The sequence below is a fragment of the Chiroxiphia lanceolata genome, chromosome 2 (assembly GCF_009829145.1).
Source record: "Chiroxiphia lanceolata isolate bChiLan1 chromosome 2, bChiLan1.pri, whole genome shotgun sequence".
In the NCBI taxonomy this organism is placed as follows: domain Eukaryota; kingdom Metazoa; phylum Chordata; class Aves; order Passeriformes; family Pipridae; genus Chiroxiphia; species Chiroxiphia lanceolata.
Window position 1 is genome coordinate 114,447,675 of NC_045638.1, and position 23,282 is coordinate 114,470,956.

Sequence of the window (23,282 nt, forward strand, 5' to 3'; positions counted from 1 at the left end):
GGGCTGAGGCCAAAGTGTACAGAACATCCAAAGCTGAATTCCTGGTGGGTAAATTCTGCAATCTCTTCGATTTTGTTGCAGTTTTAATTTAATAGCCAAGGCTTTCTCATTTATTAGGTGGCTGCTGTCCTCCCAGCATATTGGCCATGGCATTTTTTGGAGTGGTTGTCTCCACGCTCCCACAGACCTCCCCTGTTGGATCAGCTCAGGAAGTCAGTCCCTTTTCTGGATTTTAGGAGTAGCACAGAAGTTGTCAGCAGCCTCAAATTATGTGAAAACTATTTTGCTGATCTGGTTAATGAGATGCTTTTCCAGTGTGAGACAGATGTTGCCTGTACACACAGGCACGGAGAGGAACCAGGATCTCTGGAAACAGAATTACTGCCTTTGGGGAATATTCCAATCAAAGCACTTAGGAATGGCCCTGAGAAGCTGTCCTGGCTCATAAAGCTGAACTGAGGTGACTGGCCAGGGATTTTCCATCTCCAGTTGGAAACGTTCCTGGTATTACCTGGAATGCTTCGATACTCTGAGGTTTTGCAGTGTTTCTGAAACTCACTGAAATCAGCTGCAAAATCTTGCTAAAACTTGAAATCATTCAATAGTCAAAGCCAGTCTGTCTGAGGTACTGCTCTACTATTTTACATGGCATTTTTACAGAGGCTCCCTTAAAAAGAAATAGTCTTATTTATCTAGTGTCCCTTTAGTTTGTTTTTCCACTTATTTGCCCGGTATATTAAATCTGCTGTACATAAACTATGCATTCTTCCTAAACAGCAACATTAAGTTACACTTTTAACACAAACCATTTGCATCCCTGTGGATTTCCCACACCAGAACAAGCAGAGAACTCACTCTGTGCTGCAGATTCAGCTCAATGCAGGGTTAACACGTGTGACTGTGGGAACCCGGCACAGCAGTAGCAAAATGGAAAACCCCCTCTGGAGCGGGTGAGGCCCCGTGCCAGGAAAAACTGGCTCCATAATGGGGGGGTGTCCGTGCTGCCATGACCCACAGCCCTCCCTGCTGCAGGACAGCAGGGCTATTCAGGCTAAATATCCCAAATAAAGTAGCCCTGCCCTGTACTAACTACCCCACAACTGAATAAGACTGCACTTAAATGTTTCCTTTCCATTTCTCTCTCCAGTTCCCAACCACACTGCCCACCCTCCCACTCTGATCTTAAGTCTCCACAGTGATGTTCACGACCTTCCAACCCCTGCTCCTGCCCCAACACACTGGAACATCTTTTTGGGCCACCTACAGAAATAATGCCAGTTATTACCATGTCCCTGCACTGCCTGGAAATCCGCTCCTGCAGCTCCCTGGGGAAACGCAGAGAGCTGAGCCCACAGCTCCAACTCGTCTGTGCTGCGCTGGGGTGAAGCTTCCCAGACCCAGCTGCTGCCTTCAAAATGCATTTGCTGTGCAAATGTGCAACTTTAGCCCCACACAATCAGTGCTATTTTACTTTTAACAACAGCTCTTTCTCTGCTTTTTAAACAGGAGGCAGGCAAACAAGGGTCATTAAACAACCTTTTCATTACCAGCCGCTGGCTTTCTCATGCTTTGTGATGTTTACAGGGTGCAGAGGATTGGATATTCTTATCTTTCCAAGTAACCTTTTTTTTTTTTTTTTTTTTTTTTTTGCTGTCTTTATCTCCTTTTCCTGGAGTATTCCAGTGCATAATTCAACTAATAGTCTGGTACTGCAGTGACCTCGAAGGAAGCTGATGCTCTTCCTCTGGTTGAGTCTTTTAGTTTCTTACTGGGGATCTAAAGGGCATTTTTAGTGCTGAACCAGGAACTTGTGGCAGAGGACAAAGTGGATTCACTCAACTGAATTTCTAGCAAAGCTTGCTTCCACATCCCTCTGCCTTCTCCAGCAGTCAAGTTTTTCCCCAAACTTTCTGGTATCATGGAGAACTGCAGAATGCTCCCCATGGCCATTTTTAAACAAACTTCAGCACCCTTGTCGTGACCCACCCAGCCACTGCCTGGCCAGGGCTTGCCAGGAAGACTCAGCAGAAATCTGTAAATGGTCTTGGTGGGAGGCTGCTGGATCCCACACTGCCCTGCAGATCCTGCAAAAGCAATAGGGGAGGTGGAGATCAAGGTGGAAATCTTTCAAGATTTGCAAGTACAAAATCTGTTTCTTCTTTGTACAGTGTTTGCCTGCTGTCTGAAGCACTGGCACAGGTGATGGTGCAGAGCAGCTGGATGGCCTTGACCCTTTTACCAGTTAGGAGGTGTTATCCCTGTCCTGTCCCTCCTTCCTAAATCCTTGATGAGATCCTTGGGTCCCTTTGGAGCACAAAATAGCAGAAAAGACCGAGGGAGAATCCTTCTTCCTCCGCCAGAGGAGAACCTTCTGGTCAGGAGCATCACTCCCAGTCTCAGTAGGGCTTAAACGACCACAGAGTTACTCTGCTCCCTAATATCTCTTGAGGAGTTAATTAAAGGGGTTTAATCTTTGCTGAGACGAAGTGAATCTGAGTTTATCCCTGGAAATTACTTTCCCTAATGGAATGACGCAAACCCCAGCTCGGACGGGATGGGATGCCTCCAGAGGATGAGGATGCTGCCTCCGGAGCGCGCCTGCCTGGGATTCATTTTCTCTTTCTTTGCTCCATCACAGCGAAAATCCCCGATTTTCAAGGGAGCCGAAACCCGGGAGCGCGGCGGGATTTGCGGGGGAAGAGGGACCCCCGCTGGCCGCGGCTGGAACGGAGATGCAGCCCCGGGGTTTTGGCAGCAGAGCGTGCCCAGATCGACCCGGGGAAAGCACCTGGGGGGCAGGAGCTGCTGAAACAGCTCCTCAGCCCCCTGCCCGGGGAGCCCGGGCACTCGGGGGCAGCGATGCTGCGGGACCCGGAGGGCAGGGGCGCATCAGGAGGGGCAGGGAGAGCCACGGCGACCTGGAGGCCCGGGCAGGGAGGGCTGTACTGCCTGGGCTGCCCTGGATGAGAGGGGCAGAGCGTTCAGCACGTCTGGGGGAAGTACACAGGGCAGCCAAAGGAGACCTTCAAGGCTCACGAAGCTTCCACGGAGGAAACCCGAGGAGCCACGACCCGCCTGGGACCTCCCCCGTGGCTGCACAAGGCATCGGGAGTTTTCTCTGGGAACGGAAGGGAAAAATGCTGGAATTGGGTTTAAAATGCAGTGCCAGAGGCTACTCTCTGGCCCTGGCAGCAGCTGATTCTGGACAGCCCGTGTGTCTGTGCTGACCCTCAGTGTCCCCAGCGCTGTGTCCGTGGGCAAAGTGTCCCTGTGGCCGCGCTCCGAATGCACAGGGGGCAGCCTGGGCGGGCTGAGCAGCAGGAGAGCACCTGGTGCCCGCGATTCTTGCAGGTGCAACGAGTGCAAAGGTTCATCCAGCACTTATTTAGGAACATGGAGCTGTGTGGAGAAGAGTTTGGCTTCCTCCTTTCCACACTCTGAGCACCCCAGGTGTTGATTAGGAGCCTGCTCCCCTTCCACGGGCAGCCTAGCACATATTTAATATTCTATTCACACCCCTCTGCAGATTTATGAATCTCAGTTTCCTGCTTTGATCTGGTTCTGAAACATTAATTAATTTCAGGCCCTTTGCTCCCTCTTTTTTTTTCCTTCAATATGCTATTTCTGATTATTCTCTATTTCCTTATGTCACTTATTTTGTTCTAAACAATTTTCCCCCAAAACAAGATATTGGTATTCCCCTCTCTAAACTGTGCATGGAATTGCAGGAGGAAGTTTCCCTCTGTCTTCCTGTTTCCTGCTGGTGGTAGCAGAGCTTGAAAGCCAAAGCAGTGGGAAGGATTTCAGATCTGAAGCTGGAATACACATGTCACTTTGTCACCTCTTGTGTGCCTTCTATTGTAGCTGTGTGCTGTTTTCTGGCTGATGCCCTCACTCCCTGTCTTCACTTCACCACTTCACTGGTTTCCTGAAGGTTTTGGATTAGTCTGGCAGTATTACAAGCTGAAAATAATCCTATCCTAAGTAGCAAACATTATATGGCTGCAGGAAGTGCCACTGCTGTAGGAACTGCTCCATACACCGTACCCCTTTTAATGGCAACAACTATTCCCTCCCCCTCTTATTAAATTTATTGGAAACAGAACTGAAAGGAGAAAGCAAGCTGGACACCACATCTGCACGTCCTGGACACAGAAATCCCAGCTGCTGTGACTTTTCTGCCCCCTTTACAAGAAATGATCCCTTACCACAACTAATTACTCCTTTACATTAACAAGGAGGAAGCATCGACCAGACTCATGGCTGAACATGTGAGCCCTCCACCAGTACCCCAGGCCTGCTGCAGGACCCTGGGTGTACTCCTCCTTCATTTGCCAAGCTTAAAATGGGAACAACTTACCCAGGCCCTACGGCTGCTCTAGGATTTCATCCTTGCAAAACCCTCAGGTTCATCCCCATGTACAACACAGAGGTGCTACATGTTATGAGGCCGAAAAAAAAGCAATTTTTGAAGGCCTTTCCCAGAATAAGGCAGAGTCAGAGCAAGCTTCCAAAAGGCTGGGTCAGGTTCATTCAGCAGTGCTGACACACTGACAGTCTTCAATTAACATGCAGGGCAGGTCTGGTAAGGGAAAGGATTCAAAAAGACAAGTCCAGTGTTCAGCAGAAACACATAAAATTAAAAGGAAAGCAAGTTGCCCAAGTGGCTGGGAGCAGGAACACGAGCTGTGGCAGGGTCACATCCTTGACCTGTTCTTTGCAGAGACAATACCTCAGAAACAAAGTCCTCCCTGTGCTCTCCTGCAGCCAGTGCAAGGAGAGCAAGTCTGCTGGAGGAGACAACAAAAGCAATTGGCTGGTAAAATGAGAGTTAAAGCACCTCCCAGACCTCCATGGTACAGGGTGCCAGTGCTCTCCCACTGCTGTTCTACTGCAGGCAAGACCCAGGCACTGTGCAAGGCTTTTCTCACAGCTCTGGCAATGCCTTGTCTTCTAAAAAACCACTTCCCAAATGCCCACCAGCCCACCTTTTAGGGACAGCCTGCCAGAAGCCAAGCACAGAACCCACCTGCCTGTATACCACCTGTCCTAGTTCCCCTAAGGAGTTCCCCTAAGGGAGTCAGGGTCTCAGCTGGGGGCCCGGGAAGCTCCTGCTCAGGCTGCACAAAACACCAACCCACAGCACACTCCTTGTGTCTGGGCTAAAACTCAGCACTCCAAGAGAAGAGGGGCTGGTCAAAGAACTGGCCACGGAGAGAGCTCTTCCGGTGTAACTGGAATTCCTTCTGGAATTTGCTGCTTTTTATCTTGCATTTTAAAATGCACACTGAAGGTTCCTTGTGACCAGCCCAGAAGAAGAACAAGGCATGACTAATTATGGATGTCATAAGGAAAATGGCAACACTCCCCTTGGAAAAACACAAGCTCAGCCTTGCCTGAGGGCTCCTTCCTGAGCTTCAGCACCTGGCAGGTGAGGATGCAGGAACTCCTCCCTGTCGCACCTTCTGTGTAAGGCCTGATATGTGATAAATGAGCTGCAAATACCTGTAATTTTTTTTCCAGTATTTTATTTCTGACAGGCATTTACAACGTTCCATTCATAGAACTAAAAACATAAAAATAGACCTTCTTTCAGCTTATAAAAGAAATATATAAGAACCTTTGACATAGACATGTCATGACATTATGTACAAGAGCCACGGTACCTTCCCAGTACCAGCCTTCCAGTATTTGAGCTCTGACTGTATCCACTGGGAACAGCCCAGGGCAAAAACCGCCGCTCCTCCAGCACGCTGGGACACAACTGACAGGTGGATGATATAAAACAATACTGTGATCATACAAAGGGTATAGAAACTCTTCTAAAGCTTTTAGGAAAAGAAATGAGGAGATAGCAAAAAGTTGGTAGAGAAAGCTTTCATAAGGTATAGTGCACCAGAAACCAGGGAAGGGAAGGGGGCAAGGGGAGAATGCTAAGTGGGACACACAGACAAGTGATGGATATTTTGGGGGGATAGTTTTTGTTATGTTTTAAAATATAGTCAGAGTGGATTTTATAAAATATAATCCTAAAGCTATTATAAAATTTCAGGTTTTCAAAGTACCTACTAATGTGTCAAACATCAATAGATACCATCAAAACAAAACAAAACAAAAGAGAATTTCATATAATCTTCCTTTTTTTTTCCCTATAGGTGAAACTGCGGTGGGAAAAGCTATATAAATCTTAAAAAAAAAAAGTGCTATTTTGTGTTTCGCATTTGGAAGTCTACTTAAAAACCACGAGATTTAAGTCACATTTTACCCTGTTTTAGATGTTTAAATAAAAGATTTCAAATGTTAAAGGTTTGCTTGTGTAGAGCTTGTTTGTACTCTATTGCAGTGGAAAAGCTTTTATAAAGGAATTAAAATACACTAGTTTCACCCACAGTAGGAGAGTGGATGAGGTCAGTTTTTTGGCCATGAATTCCCTGTCCCCTACACCCAAACTCTGCCAGAGAGAGTGGACCAGACAGATCTGTGGCTCCAGAGAGGTCCCACCACGGATCAGCTTGGTCCACCACAATTCAGTCATGTCATTTTATTTATTATTCTTTTTATTATCTAACTAAACTCCAGTCTCAAACATATACAATAATCCTTTTCCTCAAGAAAGTTATACCTAAATAAGAGTTTCCAGTTCATATTTTAATATAAAACCACCGTTCCTAACCCTCTGCAAAAGCTAGTCCTGTATCCTAGACGTGGAGCTACGCTAACGCCGTAAGACTTTTATCCCTTTGTGCCCCTGCATCTCAGGTAAAATACAAAAAAATATTTCTTCAAGTGTTAAATTTGGATCTCTTTCAAGAGAGTTTGGCATCTTTATAACAGTATGTAAAACTAGAGCTTCCAACATTGACATTAAATTAGACCAGCCACAGACCGAGAAGACTTAACACAACATAAATCCCAAACCTTTCCTCACATATTCCTAAAATACATGTATATTTCTCTTACATTTAAAGAGGGGAAAAGTAATAAGGATACTGCAACTGTACAGGTTAAAAAGGCAGTTTGCTCATGAAGGAGATGAACCTACGACCGACGGCTTTACGGCTATAAACCCCTCTGTCCTTGTGCTCTTGTTTTAAGCTAGTTCGCTGCACGTAGGTTAAGACATCCAGAGTAATTTGTTTTCCAGTGATTATGTTTTCTCCCCGTATTTTAATTTCAGCCCCTGATTACTTCAGAATAAATAAAATAGTGTGAAAGCCCTTGGTAACGTAAGACAGGACCTTAAGCTTAACCCGTTCCCGGTTTTGAGCGTTTTACAGTTGCCTAAAGTGTGGCCGCATGGCTTCGGACCGATTCAGCTGCCGAAATGATGTGTGCAAGTGTGCAATCTATCGGATCAGCTCTCCGTGGGAGCGGGGAAGGGAGGGAGGGAGGGGAGGGGTGGACGGGGAGACCTACGCATCCAGGTGGGGCAAGGGGGGCTTAGAGCTCTGTGTTGAGTTTCCTGCCGGGGACAAAGTCTTCGCGCCTGACCCAGATGACCTCCTCGCCGTGTCCGCCCTCCACGTCGCCGTTGATGCCGGACAGGGCCACCTGCTTCTTGAGTTGGGTCATCCTGGCGGCGTGGGCGTCCCCCCGGCAGGGCTGGCCCGCGATGGAGGCCGCCTGCAGCCGCTCCCGCAGGTCCCGCTCAGCCGCGCCGCCCCGCACGGCCTCGCAGTACTCGTCGTCGTCGCTGAGGATGTCCGTCTCCTTGATGTCCTCCTGCTCCTCGTACTGAGCGAGGTCAAACTGTTCCTCGACCCAGCGGTCAGTGTCCCCCCCGTGCGTGGGCTGCTGGGGCTCTTTTTCGGGGCTGCTCGTGTAGACGGCGTCTGAGTCAATGGTAAACCTGTTTCGGGCCAGCCGCCGCCTCCTCCTCCCAAGAGACTTGCTTGGGGCTGACACTGCGCACACACAAAGATAAAACCCCACAGGCTTTTTACACACGGTACAACTCCCTCGGGAAAGTTACTCTTCCAGGGGCCCTTTATTTAGCACCGCTGGGCACAGAGCCGGCAGACTCCCACGGATGACCTGGTCACTCCCTGCGGGCGAGTCACGCTCCACTCGGCTCCTCAGCACAGGTCTCTCTCCGGCTGAAAACACGGAGTTTCTGCTACTCAGATCCACAGTTTGGGATAATGGCCCACAAGGACTGTTCCTCCTGAGCGGTGGGCAGGTAGCCAGCACCAAGTGCATCTGTTCAGCTCAGCTTCTCACACGCAGTGGCTGCTGCCAGCACACCACAGAAACCAGCAGGCTCACACCTCGGTAAGGGAAATTGCTTTGTCTGGGGTGAGAGCAACACCACGGGTTTCCAAGTGGCTGCCTCGGTGCTGAAGATGCTGCAACTGCTGTGTTATTTATGGGGAATTATGTTCCTTGTCCAGGCTCTGCTACTGCCTCCCCCCACTCCCTCACAACTGGGGGAGAAACCAAACCCCAAAACCAGAAAATCTATCAGAAGTTCCTTACTCAGCGTCTACTCTACTAGCTTTTGCAACTGGCCCAGTTAGCAAATTCACATCTCCTGTGTTGGAACATCTTCACAAGAGGCTTGTGAGACAAAGCAGGGGATGAATCCTGCAGCTCTTTATGTGCATACACGCGTAGCTCCGTGGCCAGCAGTGAACTCCCAGGCTGGAGTTTCTCCCCGTCCACCAAACAGCGCCTTAGCACTTGGCAGGATGTATTTATCCAAATCTGCCTTGGGGGTGGGGTTACCTTTTAACATCCCTGAGCCTCACAAGGTGCATTAAGTACGACAAAGCTCAGCAGTTGCAAATTTTATCTGTAGGGAGAGGTCTGGACTTTGAGGGCAGGTTTTAATCTCTCCAGAATTCATCATGCAAATGATGAAAGTGAAAGGAGGTTTGGCATCTACAGCAGGTTGGCCCCACAGGCCCAGGGAAGCAGCGCTGTGGTTTTTGGCCCTCCTCTGACTCTCCCTGCTTAGGATCTGAAGTGCCTGTGAGGCAGATTCCCAGCAGCACCCCGAGTGAGAAGCCATGCTGAGGATGGTGTTGGTCTGGCCTGCCCAGTACAGAAGAGGAACAGAAAGCCTGGTTGTCTACATTGCTGGATCTAATGAGCAGAACAAAAAATAAACAACAGACCAGAACAAAACACGCAGCGGTGCCGTGTGCTGTTCACTTGGAAGCAATGTTTTCTTCCCTCCATCATCTAGTGTCATGAAAATGAAAACCTGCTTCCCCCTGGGATTTTCTCATTGCTTTTGCCTGAAGTCAACTGAAAAGGAAAATCCACGGTTTAAGACAGCCATTACAAAAATAATAGTATTCAAGTGCATGTTTCTCCAAATGTGAGAATTGGGAGCACGAGCCCTTCAGCAGTGGAGCTGAAAAGGTTAAAAGGGAGGACATCCAAATCTGTCCCTTCAAACCAAGCCACTCGCTCAGGGAGCTGATTTTTTTTTTTGGTGCATTTTAGTTTAGTTTAAAAGTGTTTAGGGTCACCTCAAATTCTGTACATGCTTTTAAGGAACAGGCAGCAGGGCTTCTGCTTTGTCCAGCTGAAACCCAGTTGCAGATTAAAGTGCACAGCCAATCGGTACCGACAGGAACCCCATTTCTCCTTCCATGCCAGAAGGGCTGCTCTGAAGCTGAGCCTCGAGTGCAAAGCAAGGGAAATAGAGGCAATTTAAGGCTCTCAAGGAGGTTGAAGCATGGAAAACCAGCAGTTTTTACATACACAGGAGAGAATGCTAATCCTAATGTACAAGTAACAGACACCACCACATGTCCTACAACGGTGCTGGGGTTACTGGGATCTTGAAAGTCTGTAGCCCTACAGTACCTGCCCTGTTCATGGCTGGCCTTGCACCTTTTAGAGCACACAATCTTTTTCCACCAAAAGGAACATATTGCTGGGATGAGGGCAAGCTTTCGGTTTTAAGAAGCTGTCTCCTGTGTTTGTCCCGCAGGATGGAGTGCACTGCCTTCAGAAAGTCCTTCCTGTGTTCTGGTGAGCTGAAAGACAGGTGAGAATGCAAAAAAGGCAGCATTATCCCCTGGGAACTGCTAAAAGCTCGTTGTAAATGAGATAAATAATGAGCAGTTCTGTGATTTAAGACAGTGCAAATCGACTGGCAGGCGCTTCCCCCAGAGAAGACTCCATTTAACACGGTGTTTTCAAAGAAAAGCTAAATCTTTGGTCACTGCAAGGGGCATCCAAGGAAACCAATACACAGTTCATTAACAAAACATTTAGCCTTTCACCCTTCACGAGGTTTCCTTTTCTTCCAGTGCCAAGCACACACTTCCCTGTGTCTGACACACACCGAGCTGACCTGTGGGGGCTCATTAAATCTGTCTGGTTCCTGGGAACACACACCATGCACAAGTCCTGCAAATCCCTACTACCTCACAGTAGGGACTGGCTTGGCATCAGCTCTGCTGGATCCTGATGAACGTGTGTTCCAAGTTCTTACTTGAATTCTTAAGCCACGTCAGGGCAACCACAACAACAATAATGGATGCTTCCTTAAGGAAAGGGCAATGCCCCAGATAGGCAGATTTTGGAACCTGGTGGCATGAAAGGTACCAGTTGAACACAACACACCAGCAGGATCCAATGCTGGAGTTTAACTGGATGTGAATGGAAAATTGTAATAAGGATACTCCCATAAAGGTACACGGCTGATCAAACATATGCCTTTATTTCAGAGATCTTACAGAATTCTGTCAGCCAGAAGGAAGGTTTTTACACCCTCTCCCGCTTCCCCTACTGGCTGTTCCCAGACTGCCTTAAAGGAAAGACATAGGTAAGCTGGGATCCAGAGGTGCCATGGAAAATAGGGAAACACACACTTACCTACAGCAAAGGTGAAATGTCCTTTCTGGCCTGCCCTCAGACTCAGATTTAACGTGGACAATCTCACACACAGAATTGGTCTCTGCATCTAAAGGGAAAAGCAAGTAGAACTTCATGTAACAGCTTCTCATGTTTAACTTGGAAGTATTTATTCCATAATCCTGAAGAAATGGTTTAAGACCACCCAGGACAACAGACAATACGCTGCAAATAATATTAACTCATGGCTGAAAGGCAGCAATGGGCAAGTGACTAATGAAACAACAGGCTCTTAAACTGGCAGTATTTTATATGCACCCACTCAGTTCCCATAAAAATATTTTAAAACCCCAACCCAAATGAACAAACAAAACCACCAAATAAAAAAAAGCAAACCAAACTATTAAACAAAAACAACAAAACCCGCGAAACAAATGAGCAAAAAAACAATCCAGCTATTCAGGTGTTCCATGAAGCACTGTCACATTTTGGGTGGTGAGGCCCTGGCACAGGTTGTCCAGAGAAGCTGTGGCTGCCCCACCCCTGGAAGTGTCCAAGGTTGGACAGGGCTTGGAGCAACCTGGGATAGTGGAAGGTGTCCCTGCCCATGGCAGGGGGTGGGACTGAATGGGCTTTAAGGTCCCTTCCAACCCAAAACCATTTCATGATTTTATGATTTTACAACTACCTTCAGTGTTCTTTCCACTTACGCGTTAGAAAGTGAGAAAACTGTATAAATTTGTGAAATTTTTCATACTATAAGCTCCCCATGAAGCTGGCAACCATGAGAACAAAAACCCACCAGTTCTGGTGTCTCACAGCTGCAAACTGCCTTCTAATCTCCAGAAGAGGAATAGAGTGAACCAGAGTCAGCAATTACTTGCCCTTGTTTTTCCAGAATGCAGTGGGAACATTACCTGCACTGGCCAAGGCCCGAACCTGCAGGGCTTCCAAAGGTATCATGTGGCGAAATCGGAACGGATCCCAGTCTTCATAAATTGAAGCTCTATGTGATCCGCCCTGGAAGAATTTCAAAACACCATTAGGAAACCAGACACCCTGGGACAGTCAGACACAAGAATCTCCTGTGCTCTCCACTGAGAGCTTCCAGCTACAGACCTGCTACCATTCTGATTTTCTCACTGCAACACCTCACTGAGGTTCCTCTCTGGGAAGATCTTGCTAAAATCTAGACTGAAGCACCCCATCAGCCTTCCAAAGTCAGTCAGACCAGTGCTGCATTCTCTCCTCCAGGTGAACAAACACTCAGGAACACAGTTTTGTTTTGGCCCCTCTGAAGTCATCCTGTGGCCAGTTGGCTTTACCCACATGAGCATTTCAAATCACACCTTGGTCTATGCCACAGGTGGGAATCACAAGTTTTTTCTGTGGCACTATAAACTGTGTCCCCTGTTGTAGGATGGGCTTACTGTCAAGCTGAGCTTTAAACTGGAGTCCCAAACTCCAGTGGGATCCCTGAGCCATACTGCAGGCACACCTAATTCAGGTGAGTAGAGTCAGCACTTGTTTGGTGGCACAAAACACCCAGGGCACTGTGTTTCACTGAGCAAGATGACAGACATTAAATATTTGCTTCACATACACTGACCAAAGAATCAAACACAAGAGAGATGTTCACAGAATCTTGATTCATGACAATCCACTCCCCAGTGTAGAATGGATGTGGCAGGGACACGAATAGTCCAGCAGAGAGTTGAGGATAAAGTAAAGGAATGTTTGCTGCATTCGGGATGAACAGCACATTGCTCAGCACCACCCAACACCTCACACACCAAGGATCGCACATGGAAAAGAACACTCCAGCTCCACAGTTGTATGGAAAGCAGATCCTAGTCACAGCCCCACAAATGCCCACAGCATCACCTAAGCAGTCCATTCAACTTACAAGTTTCTTCTTCTGTTTGGAGCCATCCTTGTATACAAGAACCACAGCAGTTTTGAACACTAGAGGAGAAAGTTAGAGATAAAAGCCATGTTGTCACAGAATCACAAAATCACAGAATGCCTGGTTTGGAAAGGACCCCTGGAGATCACCCAGTCCAACCCCCCTGCCAAGGCAGGGTCACCTGGAGCAGGTGAACTCATCCAGGTGGGTTTGGAATGTCTCCAGACAGGGAGACCCCACACCCTCCCCTGGCAGCTGTTCCTGTGCTCTGCCACCCTCCATGGAAAGAAGTTCTTCCTCATGGTGAGGTGGAATTTGTTGTGGTTTAGTTTATGGCCACTGCTCCTCATCCTGTCACTGGCACCACTGAGCAGAGTCTGGCACCATCCTCTGACAGCCCTTGGAGACATTAATATGGATTGATGAGATCCCCTCTCAGCCTTCTCTTCTCCAGACTAACCAGGCCCAGCTCTCACAGTCTCTCCTCAAGAGAGTCCATAAGGCTGGGAATGGGTCTCCTAAATGCCCCAAGCACACAGGCCTTTCAGGTCCTCAGCCCTCACCTGAGCCAGAGAAGGAGGGTTTGGAGAAACCACCAGCCCTCTTGTATATTCTTCCCCAAAAAACTCCAAACTCAACAGCTTTTACCACACAAAACCAGGTTACTTCAAACTCACTTGAAACTTAAAGAGTTTATGTTACCAGTTAGAGGAACAACTCAAGCAGCAACAGTTCTGTACAAATATTTGGAAAACTTAATTCCCCCTGGCTAATTTCACCTCAGACTAATAAAGTAGCATCCAGCTACATGTGGTCACTCAGGACAGGCTGCACAGGGACAGGATGTGAATTAAAAAGTGAGCAGCACTGGCTGCCAGAGATGTAATCCCAGTATCTTTTTGCCACACCAAATCCACATGGAGCTCAAATTTGCCTTTCAAGACTCCAGTTTTCCTTGTGATCTCTTTCTTCAGTCCTCAAGCACATCCCTTTGTTTTCAGACTGAACTGCAGGGACACTTAATTTTGGACATTTTATGAAAACAATTTAAAGATTCTGGGAGTAATTAAGAGTTGCTGCCATTCCTAGCAGCTTTCATGAAGTGTATGACCAGGTGCTTTCCCAACTAACAGGAAAGCAGTAAATTTTATATGCTCTTCCACAGCAAAGCTGAAAGAGTCTTCATTTGTTATCTTTTTGGTATGTTAAAAAATAATAACAACTACAATCATCATCATCGTCACTGGCTTCCTAACCAGCATCACTTTTTGGAAACAAGGTAAAAAACCAGTTGTGTGAGAAGAAATTTAGGAACAAATAGAACTTAGCATATTCTGCAGTACTTGATGTAATTTTTAAAGAGAGAGGCTGGGTTGTGAAGCAGAGTTACTTGGCACAGACTGGACTATCAAACCATATCTTTCCAGAGACAAATATATTAATATAATACAGAGCTCACTATAACCTTGGACATGAGTTTAAGAAACTCTTGCAGTATACAGCAATCTCCAAATTCCTCCCCAGTTTTAGATCACCACAGAACAGAACTGACCATTGCAGCAAAGAGACCAACACTGTTATAATTTCCAGCCAACCTTGCAGAAGGCACTCAATGCTCAGTTACCTTCAGTAAATATCTGCTAAGGCACACATGACATCTGAAATGAAAGTGGTAGGATACAAACCAAATGCTGCCAGCTCAGGTTCCTTCTTCCACTTCCCCCAGTGAAGCAGGAGGGTTCAGCCATATCACTGTATTATGCAGGAGCAAATCCCCCATGGAAAGGTCGGCGACCTGTCAGCACGAAAAACACAGCACAGAGACACAGCGTTTAATGAGTTCAAGGGATCTTATGGGAATTTCCGTTCAAGAAACTTGCTTGAAGTTTAGTCCTGAACAACAAAAAATACCCCACAAGTAAACCTTTGGAATATTTCATCAGATGGCCACAAGCATGTGCAAACAGACTGTGACACTTAGCAACAGATTCGTGTCGATCTTTAACCTGGTCAGCATAAATTAGGATAAGTGAAACTCACAGAACAGCTCTTGTAATTTGGTGGGAAAGTTAGGGCAAAAACCAGATGTTTTCTTTGCCCTTTTCATTCTCCTTTGTCCATCTTCCTCCCAAGAAGATGGTTTGAAAATGTAAGCACAGCCCCTAATGTACATACTCAGTTTGGGGCAAAGTTTAGAGGTCTTTCTCTTTCTTTATGGTCCCCCAGAGTGACAAACTGACTGCTACCCCCAGTCCAGGGGTCTGGGACTTTAAGACCCCTTCTAGGGGTCTCAGACAGTCAGTCAAGACTGAGCCACACCAGATCTTCGTGTGCATGACATGAGACCTCCAGCCCACAGCCCCAGGCTCTCTGTCATGCACCAAACCCCCCTAAAACACTTTCTGAAAGAGAATCAGCAGTTTCTCACACACCCACACTTCACATTTTCTCTGCTTCCAAGCCATTAAGAGCCACGACAGCCTTGCCTCAGCAAGTCCGCTCAAACTGGTGGGGCCAGACAACTGATGTGAAAGGAGGAGAGTCAAGACAAGGATATCAAAATAGTGAAGGGCAGGTTGGGATGATATTTGACCCAAGCACAACGCTGAAGGTCGATTTGTCCACTATTCTTACATTATCCCACTCGCTGAACCATACATGGAAAAGCAGTTCTAGAATTGAATAGGGGATTTATCTGTTTGCACCAGGATCCACTTCATGGAACAACAGGAAAGGTAAATATTGGATACAGTTTACATGCATGCTCCAGGCACCACATAACAGCCTCTTCCTCTCCAAATCTGGTCGTCTGTTACCTCTTTTTTTCTCCCCTGTTTGTCTGCTATGAGCTGGTCAAACACTGCCCCATACTCCTCATGGATCTTCTGCATTTCATTAATGTGGCTGGCAACCTTGTTCATCGTTTTGATGGCCACTGGAACAGAGACAAGATGAGAAGAAAAGGAATTTTAAGCCTCTGAGAAGAGGATTCCAGGTCAGAAATTAAGCAGGGCGAAGCACGTGGGGTTAACCCCTTACCATCAAGGTGATAATGTTCTTCACTGTCCCGTCAGTGAGAGCAAAGAGCTCCTTCAGCAGGAGAGGGTATTTCAGGATCCGCTGGATGGGTTTGATGAGGTAAGACTCCAGCGTGGAGGAGTGCTGCCGTCGGGGGTTCTGGGCATCCAGGAATGCCTTGAAAGCAGTGTCTGTCTTGGCTGAAGATTAAATGAAGCCATTGGATAAATCAAAAAAAACCATAAAGTCACTTTTCCAGCTTTAAATCATTTATCCAGAGGCATTTTGCAAGGAACTGTAGATTTATCGGGTCCACAGAATTAGATTTATGCCCTCCAGGTTTTGAATCATTGACACTTTGCCTTGGACATGGTATTTAGGATTTCACAAACAGGCACCCCCCTCCACACCAATACAGGCAGGTTTTAATTTCACTGTCCACAATAGAACAGAAATATCCTGAGTGGAAGGGATCCAAAAAGATCATCTAGTCCAACTTCTGGCCCTGCTCAGGACACCCCAACAATCCCACCCCGTCCCTGAGAGCATTGTATAAACTCTCCTTGATCTTGTCACCTTGGGGAGCCTGTTCAGTGCCCAACCACCCTCTGGTGGAAGAACCTGTCGGATATCCAGCCTAACCCTCTGTGACACAGCTCCAGCCATTCCCTGGGCCCTGTCCCTGCTCACAGGGAGCAGAGATCGGAGCTGCCCCTCAGAGGAAGCAGCACACAGTAACAAGCACTTTTGGCCTTGCAACTATGTTAGAGCACTCAATTGTTTTAATCATCTGTTTCCTTTAAGCAAAGGCTCAAATTGGGTATTTATGAAAAGTTGCTGCTCCTAAGGCCAGTCTGACAGGTGTACCTACAATATTGACAAGCCTGGTTCTCGTTACCTCATTAAACCTTAAAATGCAGCTCCGAACAACCATCAGGAGCCAGTAAGGAGGCAGAAAAGCAGTACACTTATGCTAGGACACCAGATTTTGGGAGCACAGGCAGCCTGGACACCTGATTGCCATCATCCTTTCTACCTGACTGCTACTGAATTTATAAAAATGTCATTTTCTCTGTTGCCCCCCCTACTAGAACATAAGGGAAGGAAGCAAGGAGGATGTGGTATTTTAGACACACAAGTTATTCAGTGTAGGAACAATTCCACACAATTGCTTTTATTAGAGTCATGTCCCCTGCCAAGGCTGGGTGGTTTTTTTGCAGACAGTCACCTGATTGCAATAAAGCAACTTCGGTTTTAAACCCAAAAGCCACCTGTACCTCAGCTGAGGGACACCAAATTACACCTGAAATACACTCCCAGCTTTTTAAGAGATTTATCTCTGGCATGAAAATTTATGTTCTGCTTATGCCACAATCAAGCACAAACATTTCTTATTTATAAATACAGTTGGCAAAGAAAAAATAAAAGCAAAATACCGGATCTACCTAGTCTACAGGTTTAAAATTAGGCCCAACAAAATGATTCCAAAGGAAGCATGGATGTGACTAGCAACAAGTCATTCATTATATATATCCCACAGAGCTGCCAAATACTCTTTGCAGCATGGGGAATAAAAGTTTACAAGTAGAAATGAAAAAGGAAAAAGTGTGCAAAAAAACAAGAAAAAAAGCCAAACCAACCAAGAAACAAAACCTCAAAATTGATTGTCAGACATCCCAGATGTGCTTGAAAAAGAACGAGCTTCCTCCCTGATAGCATCGCTCCTACAAACGGAACCACTTGTTTATTCAATGTCTTGGCCAAAAAGGAATTGCATGAAGCCTGGTAACTCTACGAGAGTAACAGTTTCACAGTGGCAAAACATCACTCTGAGGCAAGTTGGCCCATGAGCATTTATAATCCAGAGCACAGTTCATTTATCTCCATCTCAGCAAGCCAAGCTCTGCTAAGGAATTCAGACATGGAAATTTCTCAGGCAAGCTGGAATGAAAGCAAGAGGAAGAGGAGAGGGGAAGAGGGAGCATGGTGAAGTTAAATATTTAGGCAGCTTCCACAAACATTCTCCCAGGCTGATCCTTTCCTACTGGCTGCCAACATTCAACCACATGGCTGAGGATCAGTGGGATTGCTACTGGCAAGGATTCATGGCACAACAATCCCAGGAGGATCCAGGGGTCATTACAAGCACCACCACTCCTGGTTCCAAAGTACACAGTGATCCATTAGGAAAAGCCACACTGGCCTTTTAGAAAACCTTTCCCACATGACTGAAAAGTGTCAGGGAGAGAATAAATTACACATGGAGAGAAAAACTCCACACAAGGTTAACCACCTCTTGTGATGAGCTCCTCGGGTATCATCCCATCGAGGTGGTCCCAGAACACCCACGGCACAGAGCTCTCTCTGAGCCTCTCTCGGGCCAGATGGAGCGTACTTCCTCCTGAAAAAGCACCCAGGCATGTGTGTGCCCGCACTGCTGCCCCCCAACATGGTTTGGGGTGCAGTGTCACCTCTCTCATCCACAAGGCCAAGCTGTGCCAGCCCAAACCGTAGGGTGGCTGCAATGATTCTCCCTGTCTTGTCCAGCACGTGCTCTCACCTTTCACCAGGACTTTGGGGACTTTCGTGTGGCTGGCACAGAAGGCACTGTACAGCTTGAACCGGTCAGCGTAGTACAGGAAGGATCCACCCAAGGAAAACAACACTTTCTAGGATTTAAAATTAAAAAAAAGGCATTAGTAATTAAAGCACATGAAAGTGTTTAGTTCTTTTCCCCTCATCTGAAGCTTCCACTGAGCTTTGGGATGACAGGGCAACGCATTTTTACAGTGTTTTCACACCGTGACATTGACCTGTTGGAGCAAGTCCAGAAGAAGCCAAGTTGGTCAGAGGGATGGAGCAGCTCTGTTGTGAGGAAGGGCTGAGAGAATGGATTGCTCAGCCTGGAGAAGAGAAGGCTCCAGGGTGACCTAATTGTGGCCTTCCAGGACCTGAAGGGAGCTTACAAGAAAGATGGAGAGAGACTATTTTCAAGGGCCTGGGGTTACAGGACAAGGGGGAATGGTTTCACACTGACAGAGAGCAGGGTTAGGTGAGATATTGGGAAGAAATTCTTCCCTGTGAGGGTGGGGAGGCCCTGGCACAGGTTGCCCAGAGAAACTGTGGCTGCCCCATCCCTGGAAGTGTCCAAGGCCAGGTTGGAGCAACCTGGGCTAGTGGAAGGTGTCCCTGCCCATGTCAGTGGGTGGAACTGGATGATCTTGAAGGTCCTTTTCACCCTAAACCATTCTGTGATTCATCCACCAATAAACAGGCCCAGCCTTGGTGTGTGGATTAACACATTAATTAACAATTATAATAATAATTAACATCATTAGCCAAGTCCCAGTCTGAAGACACCACTAACTCCAGAGGGACTGGGCTCACAGCTCCAGAGCTGTGTTTAAAAGTCTTATTGAGCTCAGTAATGACCAGAGGCCACCGAGAAGGCTGGATGGATCTGACATCAATGGATCAAGACACTAAGGAGCTGTGCAAGCAACACTCACCCCTCTGTACAAACACACCCAGGCCTTCACTTCCTTGGACTGAGTTTGTGTTAGGGGTCAAACACAGTCCTCCCCTAAGATGTCTTATCTTTTTCTCGGTGTTTGCTCTGTTACCCACTTAGGAACCAGACAACACTTGGGGGGGAGCTGAGACAACACGTGGGCTGCTTGGGGACAGGCAGGAGAGGGAACCAAACTGCAGAACTGAAACCACGGAGCCCCAGAGCCACATATTTCACACACTGCTTCCAGACAGTGCCCACGGGGCAGAACTGAAAGTGAGGTTGGTGCACTTTTTATGGAAAGAGGTGGGAGCAGCAGCACTCAGAGGGCAGAGTTCTCTCCATAAGGAGGCTTCTCTGGCACTCCTCTCTCAAAGTTCAGAGCACACAGTGATCACAGAGGCTTCCTCCAGTCAAAAAAGTGTCTCTGTGCTCTCCCTGAAGTGCACATTTCCTACAAGAGCTGTGTTCTAGTTCCATGAGAGCAGTGTTCATGATTGAGGCTCATTTTAAACAAACTCCCAACAGCAAAGACACACATGGACAAAAAGACAAATTCTTTCCGTAGTTCTTCCAGGGCTGTATGTTAGCTGAAGAGAACCCCAGTGGAATTACTATTATTCATCAAGCCATCCTGTCCTTTATCAAGGTGAGTGCTCAAAGCCAGAGTAAAATTCCCCAGAGAGAACACTCAGCTACTTGCCATATCTCCAGTACCAGTACAACTGCATTAGAAAGAAAACAAAATTTGTTCCCAAATTTTCCTGGGTTTTATATGAAGTTTACATATCTACCTGTGTTCTACCTGTGATGATGCACATCTGCTGAGAGCTGAAAGTATTTGCCATGTAGTTCCACTATGGATCAAAAGTCCAAATACAGAATTCAATGCGCTGTTCTGATCTGCAGCCCCAGTGGGCTTCTCTACATTAGACTTGTCAGAGCAAAGATTTTATGTAACTTTCCATTTCTAGCTTTTCCTGACAGCTCAAGGCAGGAAATCTGACAGAAGGGCAAGAATAGCACCCAGAAGCACATGGTGTTACAGGTTTCTAGTGCTCTATATGGCTAAATGTAGCATAAAATTCAAGTGTAGCAGGATAATTTTCGAACAGCACCAGTATTAGCTGAAAATTAATCTTGACTGGGACCAGATGCATGTTTTTACATGAAAAGTGACAATAGTCAGAAAATATGATGAAGAATGTCAAAGGACTCCTCAAAGTGTAAACCATGAGATTACCTTAAATTGCTCCAACTTTTTCAAGCTTTTCCAGGTCTGGAACCAGCCTTACTCCATCTTCCAGAGTTTTCAAGAACTCTACTTGGAATGCTACCATTTCAGTCAGATTCCCAAAGAGAACATCCAGCTAATGAGAGGAAAAAAAAAAGACAAAATGCTGAAAATATCACTTGGTAGTTAAATCATATTTCTAGAGCTTCAGTAATTCTCAGTTGTATAATCAGGGTGATGTCAGGAAAAAACAACCTACACACTGTACATTATTGAGCACTACTTTTATACCCTCCTAAATTCACTATTTGAAAAAAAAATGGACTTAAAAATTTCAGGCAAGCAAGTCCAGCTGGGGGTGGGCAGAGAAGAGGGGCAGGTGAAAGCTCTCAGGCAAAAAGACAGTCAACAGTCAACATACCTCAACAGTCAACATACCTCATCTGGTGTGAGAAACGTTTCTTTTTGAAGGGGCTTCAGGTATCTCTCCATTAGACAATTTAAGTCCTAAAAAGTCAGAAAAAGATGCCCGGGTTGGTCCCTCAAAGTGCCTCTGTGGACATCTACTGAAGTGGCAAAGATCACTGCTTACCCAGTGCAAAATTCCTGAGAATTTTTCCTTTTCACACACAGGACAAAACAGTTGGATTTCACACAGTTGAAGGACAGCAAAAGGAAACATTTACAGTTTTACTTCCAAAATCATTGAGCAGTGTCCCTCTGCATGCCAGCTAAGTAACTTCACAACAGCAGCCTAAGAATTTGGAAAGCCTGCTTATTTCAGAGTTCTAAGTTACTATTTTAGGTTCAGACTGTAGAACTGAATGCAAGTTCACTAAGAGATACATGCACAAAGCAGAACTTGAAGTATTAGAGAAGAACCCACACAATTTTACAAGAATAACAGACTGAAACAAGACATGGAGCCCCCTTACCTTGACATAGGTGCGTTCTGTCTCCAGGAGCTCACAGATGACCTTCCGCAGCTTGTCTGCGTCTGTGAGTTGTCTCATGGTGGCCAGCTGGGGTCCTGCAAATTCCTGAGGGTGAGCACTGGAGTCAGAAGGGTTCATTTCATGCAGACTGCGACAGAAAGCAGCGACCTGCTCTGTGCTCTTGAAAAAGAAGGAAGAGGAAAGACCGGCGGTAATATTTTAAGTAAGAGTCACAGGAATGATGGAGCTGAGAAGCGTTTGCAGTTTAGTAGTTGCAGTTTGGGGACTTTTTAACGGGCACCAAAGTCCAGAAGCGTCTGTCCTGTCTCTCAGTGACTGAGGATAAGGGGGGAGGTGGGGGGGAACCCAAAAAAACAAAACAGTTGCACATTCAAATTAATTGAAGTGTTGTTCAATAGCATTCCTGGTTTCAGACATACAAGAATTTAATTAAAATAGGCTCGTCCAGCAATCAAGATTGACAAACCAACAAAGAGGCCCAAGAATTGGGAAACAAAAATGACCATGCAAACAAAACACACACCCCAGCCCTCTGCCAGTTCCCTAATTGTTTGCTACAGTCCTGGGAATAGCTGTGTCAACACATCCGAGGAGATAATGCTGAGGCAGAACCCATTCAAGCCGGTTTTGGGGGGAGCAAAGCCATCCAGGGAGCCAAAGCCTCTCCAGGCTCCAAAAACAAGTTCTTTGGGAAAGTAACTGTATACCTGATCTGTGCCTGGAAACATACCTTGCAGGGTGAATTTCTTCCCCAGAAGTCACATTTTGCAAAGCTGCTACATCAAGCTAATTTCTTTATATATAGACATCTGATTAAATATTAAAGCCAGTTATCTTTGCCTCACCTCCTTTGTTAGATCATTTTCTCACATCTTTCATTACACTGAAAAGTTTGGATCAGGTAGGACCTCTGGTGTCAGCGACCATAGCCCCAGGCTCCTGGGGTTGCCAAAGCAGTAGTGTGCTCTGTCTCCATCCCTCCCAGAGACCTGGAGGGAAAGGAGCTGCTTCACTGGATCACACCTCTCTAATCCTACCACGGGATCTTGATCCAGATGCAGTGATTTCCCAGCACTGCCTCTATAGCCCTCCAGTTCATACTAAAAGTCCTGTGAGGAGCAGCTGAGGGAGCTGGGGGGGTTCAGCCTGGAGAAAAGGAGGCTCAGGGGGGACCTTCTGGCTCTGCAACTCCCTGACAGGAGGGGGGAGCTGAGGGGGTCAGGCTCTGCTCCCAGGGAAAAGGGACAGGAGAGGGAACGGCCTCCAGCTGTGCCAGGGGAGGGTCAGGTTGGACTCAGGAGGAATTTCTTAATGGAAAGGGTTGTTAAACACCTGGAAGGGGCTGCCCAGGGAAGTGGTAGGGTTCCCATCCCTGGAGGTGCCCAAGGAAGGACTGGGCATGGCACTCAGTGCTTTCGGCTGGGGGACAAGGTGGGGATGGGACACAGGGTGGACTCAAGGGTCTCAGAGGGCTTTTGTCTGTGATTCTATAAAACAACTGACCCAAAATTAGCCTGTTCAAACAGAGAAATACAAGGGAGGAGGAAAAACTAACAAAATAAAGAAAGAGAGAATAAACCACATCACCACCTTGCAGTTTGGAGTCAGAGCCCTTCACTCCCACCAGCTGTAGTGCAAAAAAAACCTCGCCTTTTTTAAGCCACACAGCTAATTCCCTCTCCATCCACCCACAATCCATGCTAGGGACAAGTAAGGATTTCCTCGCCCTTACACAGTGGCCTTTCCTTAGAGGTCTCTTATGGCTACAATGCTCACAAGAGGTACCACTTCACAGCATATGAGTAAAGAGTTATTATGCAAAGGATCATTTTCTTCAGGACACAA

The 23,282-nt window shown here is 46.7% G+C and overlaps 1 protein-coding gene across 1 annotated transcript in view; it reads right to left on the bottom strand.

Annotated features, from left to right (window-relative positions):
• Positions 1 to 5,511: 5,511 nt before the first annotated feature.
• Positions 5,512 to 23,282, bottom strand: part of TIAM1 (TIAM Rac1 associated GEF 1) — a 136,226-nt gene continuing 118,455 nt past the window's right edge. The window contains 15 exon segments of the mRNA XM_032679472.1: positions 5,512 to 7,904; positions 9,817 to 9,989; positions 10,834 to 10,921; positions 11,730 to 11,832; positions 12,719 to 12,777; positions 14,404 to 14,440; positions 14,442 to 14,513; positions 15,535 to 15,653; positions 15,758 to 15,787; positions 15,790 to 15,936; positions 18,297 to 18,405; positions 20,491 to 20,502; positions 20,504 to 20,617; positions 20,920 to 20,988; positions 21,417 to 21,596. Of these exon segments, the coding sequence (XP_032535363.1) occupies positions 7,441 to 7,904; positions 9,817 to 9,989; positions 10,834 to 10,921; positions 11,730 to 11,832; positions 12,719 to 12,777; positions 14,404 to 14,440; positions 14,442 to 14,513; positions 15,535 to 15,653; positions 15,758 to 15,787; positions 15,790 to 15,936; positions 18,297 to 18,405; positions 20,491 to 20,502; positions 20,504 to 20,617; positions 20,920 to 20,988; positions 21,417 to 21,596 (1,776 nt within the window). The 3' untranslated portion in view covers positions 5,512 to 7,440.